This window comes from Trematomus bernacchii, unplaced genomic scaffold (genome assembly GCF_902827165.1).
Source record: "Trematomus bernacchii unplaced genomic scaffold, fTreBer1.1, whole genome shotgun sequence".
Taxonomy (NCBI): Eukaryota; Metazoa; Chordata; class Actinopteri; order Perciformes; family Nototheniidae; genus Trematomus; species Trematomus bernacchii.
Window position 1 is genome coordinate 13,941,732 of NW_022987720.1, and position 22,937 is coordinate 13,964,668.

Consider the following 22,937-nt stretch of genomic DNA (forward strand, 5'->3'; position numbering starts at 1 on the left):
TCATACTGTACAAAGAATCAAGAAAGATATTGGTTTAAATAAATGAAGTATTGACTTTAATACACTGCTATACATTCCATTAAACAATACTAAATACTAGATCACCTACACATCAGTGAAGTTGAGGGTTTTTTCCATGCAAAGGGTTACATTTAGATGTTAACAAGCAATATGACTGTCAGCTTTCTAATTGAATGTATTGAAGGCAAAGATATTTAACGCATAGTGACAACTGCTATTTATCTCTCAATATTGTCTGTAAAAACGTGGTAAAAGTTATTCTTTCAGTGAGACAACAGAGCAAGCTTGTTTTAATAACAGTTAAATATTATTTTGATAATAAAATACATTTCAATGTTGATGAATTTCATACTGTTCATTCATAATCTAATTGTCTTTGTAGCTCACTGTTGAAATAAAAAAAAACATTACAATTACAAAATAATTATATCTACAGCCCCTAAACACAAGCACACCTCTTTCATAAATAACACACTTGTTCTGCAATAATATGTTTTATGTTTCCTGTAATTTTTGTTAGGAAAGGACATGCCTGAAAGACACGACTCAGCATCTCCTCTTTCTCCGAGGGTCAAGAAAAACATCCAATAGGAAAATTAAAAGCTGATGTTATGAGATGTTAAGACCAGTACAGGACATTCACTAAGAAACTATTTTTATTGTGAAAACACAGTCAGCTGATCGAATGCACCTATTTCCACATCTACACTCCATCAGCTGATTATTTCTATTTACCTCACTTCATGAGCTTCACAACATGTACCTTGTACCGCAGAGTTTGCAACACAAATAAATGGGGCCAATCTTCAGTCGGATGTGAATGTGTAATCTAACATTTTCAGTAAGAATAATGGACAAAAGGAGTGCAAATTCAATTTATTGAAATGTGAACCAAAAGTTAATCAAACATGTTTTAAATAAAAAGCACATATAGACAGAAGGTGTAAACCTATTAAATGTATAAGTAAACACATTTAGTCAAATAAAGTGACAGACTAGGCCTGATCAGGTGGTATCAGCTATGCATGGGCTCCTCCATCAGGTCTGGTCCTCCTCACAGAGGAAAGACCCTCAGTCCTCTCCGGCCAAACCAACAGACAGGACGTCCATCACACGGAGGTTTCTCTCTGAAGTCTCTGCAGCTCTCTGGACACCACGCTGTCTCAATCCATCCACACTGAATATGAGAGGGGAAAAATGAAAATAATAAATGCTTTAGACAATAAGAAATATAAAGTTGACTGTTGAGTTGCTCAGTTTTTTTAGATTGTCAATACTATTACTGTATAACTAATATCTCAGGTTAAGAGGCACCTTCAAATAAAGATTGGTCTTTAAATACATTTTGTCTTTTGAATTGTTTGTCTAAAGTCAAGGATCTAGAACTGGTACTTGTAGTTTTAATGATACAGTCTGGTTATAATGCTGTTTGGAGGAGGCCTCACAGGTAAGAGCACTAACTAGCTATCATCACATGTACCTTAGCTTAACTTAAATATATTAAACGTATAATTAAGTGATGGCAAAATATAAATAACTAATGTCATGCAAACATATTAATATTTGCTTGATTCCAGTGTTTAATTTAGCACAATTGCATACAAACGTTAAGGGATTTTAAGATTCTGAAGTATTATGCTAAAAACTAAATTTAGATTATTATTTATAGCTTTGCTGAATAGTCTCATGTCCGCTTACCTTAGAAACGTAAAATGCGACGGCAGTGTGCAGATGGGGAGCAAGTTAGCTTAGCTTGGTAGCTTCAGCTAGCTCTGGAACTTCCAGCCCGGTGGCAGCAGGTCCCGCCTCGGCTCCGCCTCTTTGCCCTTACGGCCCGTCCACACAGCAGCGTTAAAAAAATCTTGGAGGTGGGCGTATCTGAAGCTTGGGGATTTTTTGCGAGCAAGGCACCAACAACCAATCACATGAATCTCCCGCCCCCGACATACGAAGCAAAAAAGTTTGAAGTAAACTGGATATAAACTCCCCAAACAGGCGAAAACATACCACTGTCTCTGCCACCTCCCTCCATGCCTGGCTCCTCCGGTTTATATCCCGGTAGGTAAATAGGGACTGGTCATAAAGCACCGGGTGATTCCCTACCGCTAATTTCTCCTCCATTTTTTGGAATATGAGGAAATGACCTGCGGTATGTCTCTCCCAGCATACATGCGGTTTGATTGGCTAGCGCTTGAACTGTCAGATTTGCATACACGGGATTTGATTGGCTGACGCTTCCACCTCAGCTTCAAAAGTTGAACATTGCTCAACTTTGAATCCTGAAAATCCTGAAAATCTCCGCTCGCCTGCCCACAATGCAGTTCGGCGACAAGTGAGGCAAAGTGACGTCACCCCATTCAAAGTGAATGGGCAGAAGCGTTTCAAGATTTTTTAACGCTGCTGTGTGGACGGTCCGTTATTTGGAGCAGGCTGGAGCAGGCGCGAGTGGAACTCTGACGCCACTGTCGAGCCGTTAGTGGCCGACTCCGCCTACTAAGGGCTTCTCGGCAACTCTGCAGAATCCTATGGGTGACGTCACGGACCCTACGTCCATTTATATATACAGTCTATGGTCCCGCACCGTCGGCCGTGACACGCCTTAAGGCCGCTACACACCCACCTGAGACCAAAGAACGCGTACTTTTCGTCAGCTTCGTCGCCTGCGTCGGCTATGCCGCCCGCTACGCCGCCCGCCTACGAACACACCGCAAAAACTTCAGTCGACGAGTAGCAATAACTGTCCTTACCAGCAGGCAGCGGTAGTGTGAACAGCCAATCAGAGTGATTGCTTGGGCCGACTTTCTCTGACCTCCCGCGGCCGATTCAACATGTTGAATCGGCCGCGGGAGGCATCGGGAGGTGTGAAAAGGTGCCGTTGTAGGTACCATATGTGTTCGGCCTACCAGATGTGTTCGGGGTCCGTTACGCTTACCAATGACGTCACGCATTGGCTGTACGGTAACCCAAGAGGACATTTTACACGGTCAAATTCCGAATGTATTGAAACTCCAGACTCAACGTAAGAGCTTGAGCCTCTTCGGGGGGTGCTAACATTTAATCATACACTTCATTCTTTACTTTGTCCGTTATTATATGTAGAAGATATTACTTTTTTCTCCGTCATGTTGTTTCCATAGCAACAACTTCAAAATAAAAGCATCTAAATAGATTTGTGTTCTACACACCAAAATACGTTATTTGAACACCCCTCTCGATCGATTTACAAGAAAAATTAGTATGGCCCGCCCTAATACACCAACGCAGTTTTTAAAGATATACATTTTTCAACACAGAATCATTTGCCAAATTACACCATATCCAATCATTTTACGAGTCAGAAAATGCTATCTGTTCATTGCAGTTATTGTTTATTGAATTAGATTACCATGAGCTCAACATAATTATGTAGAGTACAAGTCCACAGCCAAGAAAATGTTATTTGCATATCATTTTATTTATGAATATGGAATTATGGAATTCTAACACTGGAATTTGTTATTATTTACTATAACTTTATTATATTATTCGGGTACAGCCCTACTGTACCAAAATATCCGAATATTCGTTCGTTGGAGTACTATTCGGGTTTCAATTTCGTTATTCAGATATTCGTTTTTGTTTTTTTTCCCCGTTTTTTTTTCAAATTGAATTTATTGTCAACGTAAGAGCTTGTGCCTCTTCGGGGGGTGCTAACACTTAACCATAAACGTTATCGTTTACTTTCTCCGTCTTTATATGTAGATATTACTTTTCTCCGTTAATCTCTGTCACGTTGTTTCCAAAGCAACAACAACTTCCTGTCAACTGCGCTAACTCTCCTTCAAAATAAAAGCATGTCCATAAATAGGACATGCCAAATTACACTTAACACATAGCCTATACAACTGCAACGAATGTAACAAACACAATGCGATATCCTTTTCAATTTCAAAGAACACAAATTGGGTTACATTAACAAATAACTATAAAACAATAATACTGTAGAATAACAAAATGAATGCCGTGAATACACTGAAATACACGTGTTGAAGCGGTTCGCTGCTGATTACTACGGTTGCGTTCGAATACTCCAAAAAAACAGCTCCTAAGTTCTAACCCTATCGTCTATTCCTTGACCTCGGAGTGAAACGTCATGGGGTTAAGGAATAGTGGATAGGAGAATTCAAAAGGATTTAGGAGAAGAGACTGCGGCACTTTAGAGAATCCGACTGCACTTTCACTATCCGACGTGTTTATGATGCGCCAGCAGAGGTCATAAATGTGCGCCTGCTGCTGTGGGGAAACTATGGAAACTACAGTTTTCTATACAGCGGACTACAACATGGATGTTTAATAAGAACGAGGGACTACTGTAAACTCATCTAGAGACTCTGCACCGTGCTCTGATGCTGTTGTTTTATGCTTTATGAACGGGGACAACAGAGAAACATATTCTTCATGACCAAAGTTGAAATTGAAATAAAAAAGGAAAGTGAAACTTATGCTCGTCATCCTCTCCCTCCGGTCCACATTAATACAAATGATCCCAATACATATGATTGTATGAAAAGATCTTAAAATCAATACAAATGTATTTATTATAAACGTTAGTCCTTAACATCTATCACTGTGTATATCACCATTCAAACATCTTTTAAAAGTTGAACAAACCCCACACAGCTCAGTAAAGACTGTGAAATGTTGACTTTATTTGATCATTTCAGTAAAAACTAACGTTCATATTTCTCTTTTTGATTATAATACTGATGAACGTTCAAAACAAAGCACTTTGGCAACTTACCACATACGTTTTAAAATGCTTAATAAGCACCGTAACTTTCATGATATCATTTCTCGTTCATAATCGGTTGTTTCCGTGAACGGCCGACTGTTGTGTGACGGCAAATGCTGCGGCTGCAAGGCATTGTGGGGCAGCATTTTCTCCTCTCCTTTCGGTTAGGGAGGTCCAGTGGTTCCTAGGCTAAAGGAGGTTATAAAGGAAGTTTGAAACCTCCTTTCCTTTTAATTTAGAGAATTCGAACGGCACTTATCATGGCTGCCACTGAGGGACTTCCGGGTCATTTCACTCCGTTAGGAAGGTTCCTAAGCTAAATGGACTATTCGAATGCAACCTACGATTCCGTACAGCCAATCACAATGGGTGACGTCATTGGTAAGCGACGGACCCAGAACACATATGGTAGGGCGAACACATATGGTACTGACACCGTAAAGACACGACGGTGCTGGACACACCAACCTGAGTAGGGCGCCGCGAATGCCCGACTGCCTCTGACGGCCTCTGACTCCCAAAATCGGGTTGGTGTGTAGCCAGCTTTATTTGGCCTTTCACAGGCAGTCGGACAAAGAAATCACTCTGATTGGCTGTTCAGCTAGCGAATCAGTGCAGTGGGGTTTGAACCTGTGACCCCCTGATCCCAACACCAAGGCTCTATCCACTGCGCCACACGCCTCCTAACAAATGGAAAAAGAGAAATCTCCAACGAGGCGTTCTGGGGCAGCATAGACAGGTCTTTTCTGTGTTAAGAGTTTTACTCGCTACAGGGTGTACTTTGAGGGTTTTTTACTCTGCAGACCGTTTACATGCATAAAAACCTTCATAACACACAAGGGGACGGGCAGGGGCGTTTCCTGGACCTGGAAACATTCAGGGCTTAGCCCACAGTTCATTAAGGTACATTAAGGTACCGGGCGCTACAGTGGAGATTTCTACTGCAACACTCCCCACAAGCACAAACACAGTGCACCTGCGACTGTTACAATGAAGGCTCGATAATCAGCTCGCCACATATAGGTGTAAGCAGGGGTAAAGTGCTATTTTTTATAAGTGGGGGGCGGACCTAACCTACTCTAGGGGGGTCCTCACCTCCTCTAGGGGGGTCCGGGGGCATGCTCCCCCGGGAAGATTTTGTTTTAAATATTGAAGTTAAAAGCATCAATCTGGTGCACTTTGAGAGCAAAATTAAGAGAACATTTTTTATTTCAACACCAATATGAAACAGAACTGTAAACAGATTTTCTTTTTCTTTATGGATATTTTACAAATCACTCCCCTGTGACTGTGTAATGTAAGGTAGCTTCTAGCTTCATGTCGAACACTGACAGTAAGTCAACATTTTCCAGAGGATTTTTTTAAATCACCAGGTAACGCTAAAAACCTTTAAGATATAGAAGGCAGCCGTTTTCAGTGGAAGATCCACTGAAAACGACATAGTATGCACCAAATGAATCAAGACACAATTAGTGACTAGCTGGTGAACAGTAGATATGAGGTAAACATTAGAGTCAATACAGACTAATAACACAGCTCTGAGTAAATATTAGATTTATTCCAGGTGGCCAAAATATAACTTTTTATTACACTAAAATTAGATTTTTATAAGATGTAAATTAGGTATTTATAGCAAAACAAAGCTAATTAAGATGAGATTAAGCTTTTCTTAAACTAATGTATGATTGTCTCATTCATCTCATGATTACTATGGGTGTCAGCCTTCCAGCTTTTCAAACTATTTGCCCCCGCTAATCAGGTATTCACTTCATGAGGAAAGAAAGTACACATGATCATCTGTGTTTTTATGTACACTTTTATTGTCAACACTTGACAGGTGGCAGTGTCAGGCAGGATTGACGGATCCACATTACTTCTTGGTCTCCTCCTCCAAGGTCTTGATGAACTCCTCCTTCTTGATCTGGAGACGCTCCTCTCTGCGCTTGCGGGCCTCCTTCGTCTTGTTACGACGAGCCTCGGCCTGATCACTGTAGATAGGCAGAAAGATGTTAGTATGTAACCATACATTTTAACATCAACACATTGAGTCGATGGTATAGTCCTTACTGCATAAGTTAAAGATTTTTATCTAAACACTTTCAGAATAAATGCAGCTTTTCTGTGGACAGGAAAAAACAACAACACAGGGGTGGTTTAAGACTTACGACAGGAGCTTTCTGCGAGCCTTGTCTGCCTTCAGTTTGTGGATGTGTTCCATAAGGATGCGCTTGTTCTTGAACACGTTACCCTTGGCCCTCAGATAGAGGCTGTGGTACCTGAGAGACAGCGAGGAAAAACAAATATTAAAATAATACCATAATACACAAACTGATTACAAAAGGGTTGTCAGGTGCACCAAATATTTTATGTGGGCTTGTGTGTAATACCAGCATTGTCAACGAGCTTTACTGAGCTCATCTCATGATTTGCCAACACCTTCAGAGGAATGGTTAGTGTAACATAGGCCCAGGGTCACAGCAGAATGTCATGATTAGAGATTAGTAGTGGATACCAATACCAAGTAAATTTGACAATTTGTTATACCAATTCAATACCATGAACAACAAAAAAACAACAAGCTTCTACATTCCTTTGTTGCAGTACTGTTTGTATACTGTTTTGAAACAGGTTTAATCCCATGTCCAAAATCTATTTCATATTGCTATCACAAAAAAAAGCGGATTAAACGAAACCAGATGTATACGAGCCATTTTAGAAAAATTGAGCCAACAACCTTGGACTTTAAAATAACAAGACATGCCAAGATGCTGGCCACATCAATAAAGACAGACACAACTAGTAAAGATGTCCTGAACCTACATATGCCTGTCGATCTTCTTGGCCTCCCTGTAGCGACGCAGGAGACGACGCAGGATCCTCATGCGGCGCATCCAGCACAACTTCTCTGGCATACGAGCGTTGGCTGTACCCTTTCTCTTACCTGGGAAAGGGGATTAAGTCCAGTCAAGTTACCTTCACTATCATAATATTAAGAAGTCTGACAAAACAATCATTCCACAAGACTTGCTAGTAAATATTAAAAACATTGCACTGCTAATTAATTCAGAAATGTAATCAAATCATAATGTAAATATTAAAATAGAAAGCCTGGTGAATGACTTTCCTCTGCAAAGTATAACATGGCGATTTAAACTCACCAGTTCCCATGTGTCTTCCCTTCCGACGTGCCAGCGTGTTCTTGCGGCAGCGGGCACGGGAGTGGACCGTAACAGGTTTGCGAATGATAAGACCATCCTTCACCAGTTTACGGATCTGCTGGCCTGAAGACAGAAGGAAACAAGTGAGCTACTGGGATGCAGCGATTCATCATCAGGAAAGAGAAAAAAGTATGTTACGTTGCTCATTATTTAACATTTTTTAGGAATTAGTTCATTTTAACAATCAGGAGTACATCATTTTAAGAGGCATGGAGACGCAATTTAGTGCATTTAGAGTTATCGGAGAAATCTCGGTATATCAAATTGAAACAGTACTGTTTTCATGTTAAGAGGGTCCCATGTTATTGAGCTTTTATATGTTCATAATATGGCTTAATGTTTTCAGGAATGTATGTTTCTCTAGGTCAAATGATGACCAGCCACCCAAAGGTTAGGCACGTTATTTTTGAACCATTTGTCTGGTTCTGGATAAAGCAATATAATAACTATTAAAGTACACTTTAGGTATGTTATTACCTTTTGAGCTCCTGTTTAATGATGTTAGCGTCAGTGACTACTTTTTTACTCGTCAAAAAAAATTGTTTTAGTCATACTTGACTCAATATAGTTGTGAAGAAACTTTGACTTGAGTACCGTTTTGTTTACTGCATTTAAATCTGTATTCGCACCATGTAACAATGGGAACATGCATTTATTAAGACAGGTCACCTCCAATTTTTAGTAGGCCTAAGTGGTGAAACATATAATACGACTAGCAAACTAAAATGGTGACTTTTTGCTTTACTTACGAGAGTTGGCGTTGGCGATCTCATTGGTCTCGTTGGGATCCAGCCACACTTTCTTCTTGCCGCAGCGAAGGACGCTCGAAGCCAGCCTCTTCTGGAGCCTGAGCACACACACATAACTCAGATTAGATACCCAATAGTTACATTATCGTATTCTGCTTTCTTTTGTGTATCAAACGTAATGTCAAAATTGAAAGGTTTCATGACTGTCGATGAAAAATGGCAGTGGCTAAAATCGCCGTTAGCCGCGCAGCTGACAGCCAGCCGGCTTTACAACATGGCTTCTCAGTCTGCTACAACGTGTTACACAAGGCCGCGTTAAAATATATGTTTCTGTTTTAATAATTACACCAAAGCTTTATCTGACGATGAAGAGGGAATGCATGTGTCTTATTTTATTGATATGGGGTTTACATATGTGCATTTTAACAGTTAAACGATTAGTTTTTTTGTTCATTCGGCAATGGTCCTACCTCATGGCTGCTACTTCAGTAGGAAAAGGAAGGTTTGAGAGACGGACTGGAACCTACCATTATGGAGGAGAGTCCATCTCTGAACGCGAAACATCTCTGTGTTAACCTAGACCACAAATGGCATTATAAATAATGTTTTCATTAGAAGTAGTGCAAATGTTTGGACTTACGTATAGATAAGATTGGTGGAAAAGGATACCGACAATGGAAATGTGGAGATTTGAAATCTATGATCACCCCTCTTAAATAGAATGGTACAGATCAGTGTTTTTACAGTGCATTATGGGTAAGGTTGGGTGCATTCTGCTGTCTAACACATGAGGACGCTGTTGAATCCAGTTTCCAGTTTAAACTAAAAAACATAACATTACACGTTATCAGGAATATTTACAGTAGGCATATGTTTTATACAATGCATTTGTACAATGAGGGCCAATATTCTTAAATAATAATATAACATTTCTAATTTTACCCTTTTTTTGTGTAATACTTGATGTAAAGCCTTCAACAACCTTCAAAAAGAGATGATAAGGTTGCACAATGTAAATAAAAACACAACAGTATAACTAACAATTGATGCAACTCAATAAACAATACCAAATTAGAGGGTTATTTTATTATTATATTGTAATCTGTGTTTGTTTACCATCATAAATCGATGCTAAATGCCTTCCTGACTGAGAAAATAGCATAACTGCATATTATGATATGCCAGTTAAAATTTAGTTTAAGAAAAAGTTGTGTACAAATTCATAAATACACATGTTAAAAACAAATACATTTAAAATCCATAATATGCCGATATGCTAAGGTGTTAAAAAACAACTTTCCAAAATACGAGCAAACACAAAAAAAAGGACATGCAACTTAAACGGCTTTCTAAAAACACAGTAGATCAAAACCCAGATCTGTTTAAACATTGGAAAAGGACAAATAGATGTTAAAAGCACTAGATTTTTTACCATACATTTGAACTAACTCGATACTGTTATGGAAATATAGGGTGCTATCTAACAAGAAAGTAAAGATAAGACAAAAAGACATAGAGTCTGAACTTTAATTATTTATTGTAAAATTCAGCCTTTAAGAGTGTGAAATACACCTTTTAATAAATAAAGAGATTAGAACAATTAAATATTAGGCTTTCAAATGGCCTGTATTCAAAATAAAATGTGAGTTGGCTGCTAAAATAGGATTAACACCTGACAGTGTTGCATCCTTGGCTCTCCCGCAGCACCCCATCGCCATGGCAACACTGCACGCTCAACAGTGTGGGTGCAAGAGTAGTACTTCTTCACCTCAGGTAACTCAGAAATACCAACTGAAATCATCAGCTCCGGGCAAAGTATTTAACTAAAGTACCGGATCACCTCCTACCACAGCTTAAAAAGACACTGCTCTCCTCTTCGCACAGAAATGTGCCGCTGCGTGAGTGACCAAAAGTATTTAAACCTTAAAGAGGTTGAACTATATGTCTACTGAAGAGAAGGATCACTTAACTTTATTGCATTTTTATTCCTCTTTGAAGAATCATGAATGCAAATTATCTAAATATATATGTTTTCACTGATTACATAAATCTTGGTATTTGATGATAATAATTGAATGGTGCATTTTGTATGTCATGTCATATGTGTAATGTGTCCCGTCCTGTTACGGACCCCAGGAAGATTAGCAGTCCCCAATGTCTCAGCTAATGGGGATTTTGAAAATGGATAAATCAAGCAAAAGGGGTAGCGTGCGCTAGCAGGGGAGAGATGAAGCCACACTGGAGGCTGGGGCTTTTAAGTCCTGTGTTGCATCGGGCCCAGGTGCTCCAGATGTGGCTCAGGGACTGCCATCAGACTCCTTTGATGCCTTGAAAACAACAGAAGCACATTCAGCTGATGCAGTGCACACAAGCAGACTATAAGCAGGGGCCGCTATACCAAAGTGTCATAGTGTCTATTTGAACACTCAAGCTAGCGTAATCAGGTTTACAAAAATAACTGAATATGTTCGTATATATAATGTGCAACACATTCCCAGGATACTCAGAAACACGCATGGAATCATGTTCAATATGATCGAGAAACTGTAGTGTTACATGAGGTACAAATAGCATCACATTAGGGTTTAGGCATGTGCAGGCGAAACAAATTATAGCTACTGCACACATTTTTCATGTTGCTTATTTGGATTTCATTGGAATGGATCTTAAAGTTGAATAGTGAATGATTTAACACTTCAGAGGTGTGTTGTGCTAGTTGTGGATTGAGCCAAATATCTATACAGTAAGTGCAGGTCCCTTTAAAGCTGAATTCATTCATCTATATGTCACTGTGCTGCTGACCCTTACCAAGGTGTTGTGACTTCATTGAATTATGAACAAGTATTTGATTTGATTTGAACTCAAGTAACTTTTTTAAAATGTTGATCAGTCAACTATTGGTATTATTTTATTATTTTGGTTTCTTTTAAAAATTCCTTCTGATCTTATTTTTATGTATATGTATATGTTTTTTTTTCTAAATCTGTATAATTTATGTGACTGTTGTAAACATTTTTACTCATGATGTCATATGCTTATCTTTATGTGTATGGTGCATGTGGCTGCATTACCAGGGTTGCTCATGCATTGTGCTACCACCTGGAACCAAATGTGGTATACAAATAAAGTTCTGCTTACTTGCTTACTCACACTGCATGGTAGGTATTCATCAAAGCATTATGATCTAAGGAGACAAAATCAACAACAAAGATGAGAGAATAAATACAATATTGAAGCATATTTTTTTCATAGTCTTGACCCTTGCATTTCTTGTCCTAATTTCCCATCCTGAAACTTGAGTTTTAATCTATTACAAGAAGTTGCAAAGAAGAGCATCAGCTAAATGCCAAATATGACTGTTTATCCACTTATTTTTCTTTAGTAGCAGCAAAGAAGAGGAAAATCAAGTGAGCAGCTGAGGACAAACTCAACCCTGCACCCCCCTGCTGCACATTATGTTTTTTCTTGGAGGAAGATGTCGACCAGCTGCTGCAGGAGAGTCACAGTGACTCTAATATCATCGTTTTCGAAGAACACCCTGCATCTGTTTCTTTCCTTTCATTTTTTTAAGAGGATAACCATCAATGCTTCCTAGATATACTGATACGTCTGATTGCATCTATAATTAACTTTTGATGTCAATGTTATTACATTGATATATTATCACAGTAACCAAAAGTTATGTTTGCTGTCTTGAGCCACAAAAGCACTGTCAGAAAAGCTGTGGCCCCTGAAAACAGCTCCTCATTCTTGACATGTTAAAGGGACCCAGTCATGTCTGCCCCTGCTAAAAAAACTCAGGCACCTAAGTTAAAATGTCAGTTATAGTGCAGGGTCCTTGGAGTTTGGGTGTTTTGCTCTGGGCCACTTCAGAATGACTGCTGCCACAAACTAACTGTGAATTTGTTCTCCCCCCCATTAAAGCCCCTCTAGGACCTCGAGTTTCTGGATTCCTAATGTGGCGACAAGCGGCTTGGCCTGATGGTCTTTGTACCTCCATCACCACGGCTGCTCTGTTGTTCTTTCATCAATCGATAAGTGAAGGTGGGGTCTGTTCAGCGGGGCGTGGACCTCGACTCCCAGCTGGAGTCCATGGAGCGCACACAGGAGACAGAACCAGCGTCAAGACAGGCAGAGGAAGACTGACTCATTCCGGTAGTAAGAGGAATCTGCCTTCAAAATTAAAGCATGTCTGTTAGAAGACTGTCAATTTGACTTTTGACACAACTGCTCTGACGACTAATGGTTCCATTACTTTTGATATGATGTAATTACTATTACTTAGTGTCACGAGCCCTAGCAGTGATAACTTAAATCATGGTATGAGTTATATAATTCAAAAAAGGAATAGGCTTAGTCCCAATGATTCTTGAAATGTGTAAGTATACGTATATAATCGGCAACAAATAATTCACTGTAAAAGTAATTTATCATGCAATCTTCAAATAAAATTCAGTTTTCGCCCTCTCAAACGTAGAGATTTCCTGCTTTTCTCTGTTTTATATCATATTAAGTAGTCTGCTGACTTATTGTTGATGTAAATTATTTTTGGTTGAAGCCCTATTTGTAAGTCAATTCAATATCATGAAAAGAAACAAGAGTGACATAAGTGGTTGGTTTAGTTTCCTCACACAAATAATGTTAAAACAAAAAAATATTTGCGAAACTGAAGACTCTAAATTGTTAAATGTTTGATGTTAATGAGTCAGTATATTTTTGTGTACACCTCTCGTGGTATAGTAAACTCCACATAGTGACAATAGGTAAATATTATAATATAATATATTTAAACCTGAGGCAGCTTGTTGGTAGTCTTCTATTTATTTGTTTGCAAAAAACAAGAAAATAGAGAACATTTCACCAGTTACAATGAAACAATCTTGAAGTTACAGGGAGTAATGATCTGCATTACATTTAAATAAAGCAGTATTCTATTTAAAGGTTAACATAAACATGCTGACGTTTTTTAAATTATTATATTTAGGCTAGAACAATTAATTGCACGTTTCTCAGCTATTGAGTTTACAATGCTAAATATTTTTATTTTGAAAGCTCCAGCCGGATGTGCCAGTGCATGATTCCGTTGACTTGACTCTAGTGTAAAAGCCTGGTGCGCAAGTGTGTAACGCTATAGGCTGGAGGAAGGCAGCTGTTGCCATTATTTTTACCAGCCAGCTCAGATCAGCGACTCATCACTCCCTGGAAAAAAATGAGTTGGTCCTCAGCATCATAAACACACGAAACTGAAAATAGATTTAAAAAAGTTAAATCAATGGTACAGAAAAGTAGTATGTCCAGGACGCCTTCGACCTCAACCCAGGAGATCCAAATGGACATGTTCGACCATCATCCACACACACAGGTAAGAAGCAAACAGCAGAAACGGAGGCAATATCGTGACAGGGAAACAAAAAAGACTGCGCAAACTAATGTGCATTTATGGGAAAAAGGCGTTTCGAGGACGGTGAGGCTGTTTCACTTCCGAGGATTAACAGGTTGTTCAGCAATTAAGTCGCCTCATTTGCTTTCGGGAGCCCAACATGCTCGTGTTCGCTGCACTGATTGAAAGCCGAATTGTATCCGAGGAAGCTCAAATTGATTACATGTTCTAGTTTGTTTGTTTTGGATTTAGATATTTGTTGATTTCATCCTCGGTCTTGAGTTGTGTTGGGTTTAATTAGTCTCTATGTGTAACCATATGTGAGGATATGATGTAACGCTGGTTTTATTGCCGTGTTATCATTGGGTCCTTGACAAAACCACGCCTATTTTTGATTAATCATTGATTAATCAAGTAGATGGTACACTAAATGTTGATCTGCCCTGCTGGAGGAGAGATGCATCAATGTGGATAGACATGAATCCCACAGAGATGCTATGTATTACGTTTTCAAACCTGACATGACCAGTAAAGTAATCAATTTGCCATTATTTTAGGAAATAACTCTAACACCCTGCATCACCCTCAGAAATTCAACTTGATGAGGTAATCTCTCCATTTATTTTTCAACTTTCGATGGTGTCAGTCTATTTACATCTACAAATATGCTGTGACTATTAGAAAGTGACAGGATATTGTGGGCATGTTTAGTCATAACAGTTTAAATGGATGAAAAAATAAATGATGAGAATATCTAGAACAACACACCCACGCCTGAGCTCAGTCAATGTCTCTTTGGAGAAGGGGAAAAAAACCAACACCTCACCACAGACAACCAACGCTTCAAACCATGCCAAGTCCTGCTCTCTCCTCTTTACTCCCACTCTTCCCAGCTCCTTCTCATCTCTCAGCTCTCCAGATTCCTTCCGCATCCACTTTGAATGTCCCACTATCTCCATCCTGCTCTCACCATCTCACCTCGTCCTGTCTGTTTTAAAAAAATCAGATCTTTATCTGCTGTGAGGCTTTGGTGAGAAGCAGATGGACCCCCTCCTTTAGCCAGGCAGCTGGAAATGGTTTGTTTCATATTTGTGTGTGTGGCAGCTCTGATCAATTAGATATAAAGTTCATCCAGACCAGCAGCAGGTCATGCTGGTATATGTATTTATAACTCTGCTGTGGAGAGACAAGCAGGGAGCGACATTTCTAATATCCTGAAGGAGACGGTTTGAGTTTTCTACCAGAGAAAAAAAAAGATATTGGGCAAAGACATGATCCAAATTCAGCGGCAGTGTCGCTGAAGATTGTGTTGTTGAGCATCGTCATCTTGAAGATAAGGGGTTTATATTTTAAAGTTGTGACATCGTGTAACCAACCAACGTCCAACCAGCTGCATTTGTAGACATGTTTTATTATTGTCTCACAAAATACAAACAGAAAACAGCCGTTTCAAATCGCCTCCAAACCAAACACAGGTATAAACCAACAATTTACTAATGCACCCCTGAAACAATATCAGTCCTTAGCATTATTACTTTCTCTCAATATTCACATAGAAACCATCCAACGTTATTACTTTAGAACCGTGATGAAAAATAGGAGACATAAGATAAATGTGCTTTTCTTCCTTCTCCATTTTTCTTTTTTTTATCTTTTGAAAATAAAATGTTTAAGTGAAATTGAGTACCTTTCCACAGTCGCCCATGTTTCCACATATTCTGTCTTATTGCTTTGCCACATTAAACCACTTTTTCAGTTTAATTACTCCAAATATTATTTTTTTCCAGGTGTGTGTATTTAAACCAACCCAGCTTTTCATGATTACCATTTTTGCGATCATACAGAACTAGACAAAAAGGTATTTTGCCTCCAAGCTCCATGCTTCTCCGTTTAAAGTCTCCTGTTTACACACAACACCCTTTTTAATTGTACACTTAATCTGGGAGGATGTTTACCAACAGGAAGCCTCCCCTCCCTACTTCCTCTGGCATTTCCCTGCCCTTTGCTGACAGTAGCTCGCCCCATCATGGCTCTGATCATAGAGGCATGCACACACATCATATTTAATATAATTGTGAAATTCTGACAGCAGTGCACACGTTTATCTCCGCACAATCACCAGAACATCCTTATAAGAAACTTCATTTTTTGAACCACATAGGTCCTGTTTCATAATTGAGCTCTTATCTATATTGATAACAGTTTATTTGACAGCTTAATAAAAAGATATATCTGGTGGCACCACAAAATCTCCAGCGGGATAAACATTCACTGTGTAATTATCTTATCTATGTCAGTTATTTTCAACCTTAACTTTCCATTGTCAACTCTTATTATACTGAAGTGGATTATGGCTTTGTAACTGCAGTGTGTTCATCTTTGTTCTGAATATATGGCTGTACTGGGAATTTGTTTACAACCTGTTCGATTGCTTGGTCGTGTTGCAACCTTTAGCAATTAGGATGGTGAGTTAGATCCCGTTTACATTAGAGATTTGTGCCTGGATATCTTATCTGGATAAGGTGAAAAACACGTTAAAGGGATAACTCGGATTGTTTGAAGTGGGTTACACGTAGAGTGGATGGCGGTCAGCATGCACCCAGTTTGGAGAAACAGACAGGAGTTACGGCTCAGGATCTAAGCTACCAATGCCTACCTTAAAAGATATTCAACCAATTTAAGTAAAGACTGTAGTTTTTCAGCTTTTCTTTTCTGTTAGACAGCCCTTTCTGACAGGAATCCAAAGCCGTTAACCGTGTCTGTTACCGTGTGACTTTGGTAACCCTTTAGTCCACCAAAATAACCGATTAACCAATCAAAGCAGTGGTTCACCGGCAACACCCGTCCAAGTAATATTACTTTGTTTTTCAAAAGAGACCGGGGACTTTGAAGAGAACAGCTACTGTATACCGTCGGACAGGGGTGTCGGACAGCAAGGTGAAGCGGTGAAGATATTTTTTTTGGTTTTGTCTAATGCTTATATGAGGCAAAATGAGTAATGGTAATTTTATTATAAGATTGTATTGCTAACCCGTTGAGCTGAAAGGGGATTGCTTTTCCTCAAATTCAGACATGTCTAATCTGTACGTTGAAATCTTACCATAATACATGCAGCATCAGTGATGTCCTTAACAAGCTGTGGTTGAATCAGAATCAGAATCGTTTTTATTACCAAGTAGGTTTACACATACGAGGAATTTTCTTTTGTATATATATAGAAAATGTTACCATACCTAGAAATGGTGGCAAAAAGTTAGATATGTTTTTAAAAAATCATCAGATGATGTTATGTTAAAAAAGCACAGAACTAAACGTATCTTAGAATATGTCTAAAAAGCCATGATTCTCTGAAAAGATTTAGTGTAGAAGTAAACTCTTTAAATCGTTTTTTTTCTATGTTTTTAGTATCAGTTGCATCTTATCCATTTACATGTTTACATATGTTCACCTCAAGTCCTTTGATATCATAGCTATTAACTGTACTTGCAGATGTTTTCCACACAGTAGTTGTTGTTGTGTGTATTACTGTTATTTTGCTGTGGAACATCCTGCTGTGTATTTGTCCTAACCATCAGCAGCAGTAAATCAAGCATGGCACACAGGGCTGGATCTATTATTTTAGCGCAACAGGAGGTTTAATAGAAATTCAAAAGGACTCCCAAGCTCCATTTTTGGATGGGAGTGTATAACAGATGTTATAACAGTGTGATTATATATTAGCTTGTGTATATTGGTGCTGATATAACAGGTTATGCATGTTTAAAGTAATCTCAGGTCCTCTGCCTGCCCTCTCTAGGTGACATTGATAACAAAACGCTTAGTTGGAGAGAGCTTACTGTTGGCGGGTTGTTAACACATGTTTAAAGCAGCTGCTGGGTAATATGCAGGGTTGATAGACATCATCATTGTCAACAATTTAAAGTATCACATTTTAGTTTTAATCATTTTAAGGTACTTCACTGTCTTATAATTCCTGTAAATAACATATATTTGGGGTTTTGGATCAAGTTGGACAAAACAAGCAATTTCAAGGATAAAAGCGTTAGCAAAAAAAAATGTAATGTAAAGATGTTACCTTGTTGCTCTGTAAACAGTAGTGGCTTATTTGAAAAATGTTCCATTTAAAAAAAAAATGTTAGTTTCAGAACATAAATAAAATAGTGGCTGTCTTTAAGGAAAATAATTGCAATGTGTATTTATGTATTACATAAAATTGTTATTGTATTGCCTCTTCTACTGGGGCGTCATATGTAATAGAAAAGAGGGGGCATCCGGATTTGAACCGGGGACCTCTTGATCTGCAGTCAAATGCTCTACCACTGAGCTATACCCCCAGTGCTCCAAATATGCAAGTACACAGGTATATAAAGGGCCATAGAGGTGTTACGTATGTTTTGGAAATAAGACACTTTATCAATATCACATTTTCAATTCAAGACATTTGTGGTGTGACACCCCCTCCTGTAAGTGCTGTAAAATGAACACATTTGCCATGTCTATTTTTTAAGCATTATCTTAACCAGCACTTTTTTTACATTGAAAGAACAACACAGCCAGTCTCCTGATGAGCTTCCAACAAATGTAATTAGTCGGGATTGTGTAACCATGGCAATGTGGGTAGGGTGGGCTCATAATGCGCTGTGTGGCCTCTGCCCAACCCGGATAGGCCATTTGCAAGGGGTCTGCCAATCAAATTACAAGGTCCCAGTTTGCATCTGAACATGAAAAATGACGAGTAATGAAGGCTGTTCGTGGACACTCAGGATACATTTAATCTGGTCGACTTCCTCTCCAGTCTGGGAGCAGCGCTGCTCTATCTCTGGTTCTATCTGACTGCCTGATCATATTCAGAAGCTTTAACAAATGCTATGCCGAATGTTAACTGCTGTCATGCTCCCCGGAAACAAGGTTAACTAAGAGATATGTCAAGAAAGATTATTTTGGAAACACTCAATGAAACTTTCTGTGTTTTTCTCTTTATTTCCCAATCCCCCTCTCCCCTGCCCTCCAACCTCTCCAATTGCAGGGAAAGTATGGCAAGAGGAAGAGCCGATTTAAGCGCTCTGATGGAAGCACCTCATCTGACACCACCTCAAACAGCTTTGTCCGACAGGTAACATTTCACACTTAATCCTTCCTCCAGACCACTAATCCAGGTCCTAGACTGAGTCTTAGCTTAATTTTTTAATGAAGACTCGTATAAAATGTTAATGGAGTCAAAGTGAGGTCTTTGATGCTGGGAATTCAGCAGCCCATATAGACTGTAGTTTAATTATTATTTTAGACTCTTTTTCTTTCATTTTAACAACCAATTTCAAGCTTTTCAAATGTCTAGAGTAACTGCTTTTTCGCTCTTTTATATAATTGAAAAAAGTAGTACAACTTTTTGAAGTCTGAAGCATTCACACAGTAGGCTGAAGGAAGAACTATAATCTTTAAATAACAAACTTGCTAGCACCTCTGAACAAAGCAAAACTGATTTTACACTAGAGTTTAAAGGGTTTATTTGCCACATTTTAACCATGAACTGTTATTAACACATTTGTTTTCAAGTTTTGTTTATCTGGCACATGGCAGAGCTGTGCTGATTTCTTACAACATGAAACACTTTTATATTTGTTTCTGTATTTTGGTCGTATTTTTCCCTCTTCACCTGTGTGTTTGTCACAGGCAGCCCACATACCGTACTGTATCTCACACACTGAAATGGCTTTGATAACATTGCTGGTAACAACAATAGAACCCCTGTGACTGCAGTTACACATATATATTGAGTTGGAAATGAGAGACTCATCCGAGATTTCTCTGGGACTCTAAATGTAATTATAATCCCCATGTGTTAGACTCAACCCACACTACGCCTCTCTGACCCTGACTCCACCCTGGTCTGTGGATGTAGATCCATTTATTGGCTCTGTCTTGAGAAGCTAGTATAACCTAGTAAGCATCATTTTCCCGAGCTTTGTCAGACAGGTACACTTTTGGCGCATTTCCACTACAGCGCGGAGCGCGGTTTAAGCGTGCCCGTCTTTGGTTGCGTTTCCACTAGGCGTAGTTCCGGCTAGCGGGTACTTTTTCACAGTTTTCTGGCTCTCCAAAATCGAGGTTCTTTCCGGCCCAATAACCGGGCTGAGTATGCTAAACTAGTGAGAGAATCGCTGGCAACTACAACAAAATGAACATATTTGACCGTGATTTAATTGTAATACACGTTTCAAAATGATGCCGAAGTAACAACATACTGATACCGGTTAGTAAAAACCATGAATTAATGCTTTGACAAGTCTGCAGACAAGACGGCAGGCGAAACACCTTTTAAAATGCGCGTTGTCTAAATGGAGATCGGCTAAGCTAACGTTGTATATGCTCCGACCGTCCAAACTCACAACAACGGCCTATACAGACATAAATAAACCAGCGACTGTATTCTCCATGACACAGGCAGTCTGTGGTTTGTACATGTTTAACTTTTGTCTAGTTTCTGAACAGATATGAGGAGCTGTGAGCTTGAGTGCTAACAGCTAACGGCTGATGTTGGTTTTGTGTTTCGCATTGAAGATTACGTCACGGCTCCGCCTACACTGCGTTACTATTGTTACTACCCCAGTTCCTAAACTGTAATGGAAACGCAGCATAAAGTGAGCCTGGCCTACCAAGGCCTAACTATACCGTACTAAGCTGTGCGAGGCCCTGCAGTGGAAATGCGCCATTTCTCTCCCCGGCTAGTACAGGAGGCGGGGTTAAAGCATCACAGCTCGAGGCCTGAACCACAACCCTGTTTGAACATAACATTTCTCAAAGCCACGCTGCATGGCAGCTAAACGATTCCCCTTTTCTCTCTGACCTCATCATTTGTGAGAGGAAATGATTTGGCCCGTGCTGAATGACATTTACCTGTTCAGTACTGAGGTTGCCTTAAAAGAAAATGAAGAAAAAAATCCCAGGGAGCTGAACTCTCCTGCGGTTTCTAAAGGTTAGCTGCATCTTCGCCAACACACATTACCCCTCCCACTGCCTTGTCCTTCATTAACTCTGAGACTCTGCTTGTTGAAGGACCACGTGCACTGGGGCCGGCAGGTTAGGCAGGAATTATAATCTCTTACATTGTATAAGAAACTCATTAGCTGCATAGTAAGGATGATTTCATACTTCCTCAGATAAAATTCCTTCCTGTGTCTCGTGCTGTCGCACAGCATTTCAATCATAAAGACAAAAAGTGGAATTGTAAACATTTGAAATGCTGTACAGAAACCAAACATGTATTAATTTACTAGTGGGAGTGTTTGTACATTTGAATGTAGTTTCTGAAACCCTGTTAAGAAAAAAAACGTCACAGGAAAAGAAGCACTAAGGCGCCCTATAGGTTTCTGTACATAGCCTTTTTTAGCCTCCCCTTGAACAACGCAAAGCAGAGCCCTGTATAGGCTTTACAGTACACCTACGCCAGTGCAGACTCACTCACCACACACACACAAATACACGAGAGCCACAATCAGCCAACGGTAGAGCTGGCTGGTACACTCAGCCTGGTTTCCATGGAAACCAGGCCACTGAATCTCCCTCTGTGTGCAGGCACAGTGGGATGGAGAGACGAAGGAAAGGATGTTTGGATGGGTTTGTGTGTGTGTGTGTGTGTGTGTGTGTGTGTGTGTGTGTGTGTGTGTGTGTGTGTGTGTGTGTGTGTGTGTGTGTGTGTGTGCGTGTGTGTGTTTGTGTGGGTGCAACCTACATGTTTGTGCAGTGCTGGTTTGTGTGTCCAGTTCAACAAAAACACACTCCGTCTTACGTCAGAGAGACTGTCTGCTGCTGCTGTGTACAATAGGTGACATGTTTGCTGTTGAGTAGAGATGTAACGATATACCGAATATCGCGGTATCGCGATAAATAAACGTCTCAATACCGTCGTGAGACTGACAAAATCTACCACGATATTACATGTTTTTTTTTGTTTTTTTAAACCTTTATTTAACCAGATGGTCCCATTGAGATCATCGATCTCTTTTTCAAGGGAGACCTGTCCAACATGGCAGCAAATAGGTTACAACATGAACATAAAACAACAGATAACACAAAAGGACATCGTATTTACAGGGCTACATTTACATACCTAGAGACATTGACAAGTACCAACAGTATATTTATATCTTTCCCTGTCAATAAGCCTCACCTTCTTGGCAAAAACTGTATTGTTTTTGAAGTGGTGGAGAGACAATGCACAGTTTTACCCACTGCTGTCACCCATGGCCAAAGCATATCTCTCTGTCCCACGGAGGTGGCGTTAGACCTTTTCGCTGTCAGCGAAAAGCAAAAACTCCCAGACATCAATGATCTGTATGGCAAAGTACGGTTTGGAAACTATATCATTTCCTTTTGGAGGGCATGCATAACACGGCAAACACCAGAGCCTCGCTGCGGGGGGAAACTTTGGCGCTGTTCCGAGTTTGTTCTAATCTGTCAAAATGATAGACTGCTTTCCGATTTTTCCGTCATTGTTAAAAAAAATATTCGGTTAACGCGACCACTGCTGTCCCAGCAACATCAGTACCAAGCGAGAGAGTTTTTTTCTTTATTTTTCAATATCACGATAAATACTGTACCGTGGACTTCTTATCGCGATATTATCGTTCCGTGAGTTTTTGGTATCGTTACATCCCTACTGTTGAGTATATGCTGAAAGACATTATTACATTTACTTCAAATTGTATATTTGCTCTATTCAAAATGTAATACACTTTAGAATTATAACATGAAACCAAATCATGTCATGATGAACACATAACAGATGTGTCCCACTTCAG

The 22,937-nt window shown here is 39.5% G+C and overlaps 2 protein-coding genes and 1 non-coding gene across 7 annotated transcripts in view; 1 reads left to right on the forward strand and 2 right to left on the reverse strand.

Moving 5' to 3' along the window:
* Positions 1-6,590: 6,590 nt before the first annotated feature.
* rpl19 (ribosomal protein L19) lies at positions 6,591-9,323 on the reverse strand. Its single transcript, XM_034143766.1, has 6 exons — positions 9,230-9,323; positions 8,760-8,857; positions 7,951-8,073; positions 7,613-7,733; positions 6,958-7,068; positions 6,591-6,780 (listed from the first exon to the last, which is right to left on the reverse strand). The coding sequence occupies exons 1-6, from the start codon at positions 9,232-9,234 to the stop codon at positions 6,663-6,665; spliced, it is 576 nt and encodes a 191-aa protein (XP_033999657.1). The 5' UTR covers positions 9,235-9,323; the 3' UTR covers positions 6,591-6,662.
* A 4,587-nt stretch (positions 9,324-13,910) lies between these two features.
* The window catches only part of cacnb1 (calcium channel, voltage-dependent, beta 1 subunit), a 34,557-nt gene continuing 25,530 nt past the window's right edge, over positions 13,911-22,937 (forward strand). For all 5 annotated transcript variants that reach the window (XM_034143768.1, XM_034143769.1, XM_034143770.1 and 2 more), the window contains exons 1-2: positions 13,911-14,121; positions 19,166-19,252. In XM_034143768.1, the coding sequence (XP_033999659.1) occupies positions 14,032-14,121; positions 19,166-19,252 (177 nt within the window). In that variant the 5' untranslated portion in view covers positions 13,911-14,031. The remainder of the gene's footprint in view (positions 14,122-19,165; positions 19,253-22,937) is intronic.
* Positions 18,402-18,473, reverse strand: trnac-gca. Its single transcript has one exon. It is a non-coding gene; the product is annotated as a tRNA-Cys (tRNA).

Bases quoted from the DNA above. Each gene is read 5' to 3' on its own strand.
- rpl19 (XM_034143766.1), bottom strand. The intron at 7,069-7,612 runs GTAGGTTCAGGA...GCTGTCTCTCAG, and splicing joins AAGAAGATCGACAGGCATAT to GTACCACAGCCTCTATCTGA. The intron at 6,781-6,957 runs GTAAGTCTTAAA...GCCTATCTACAG, and splicing joins GCTCGCAGAAAGCTCCTGTC to TGATCAGGCCGAGGCTCGTC.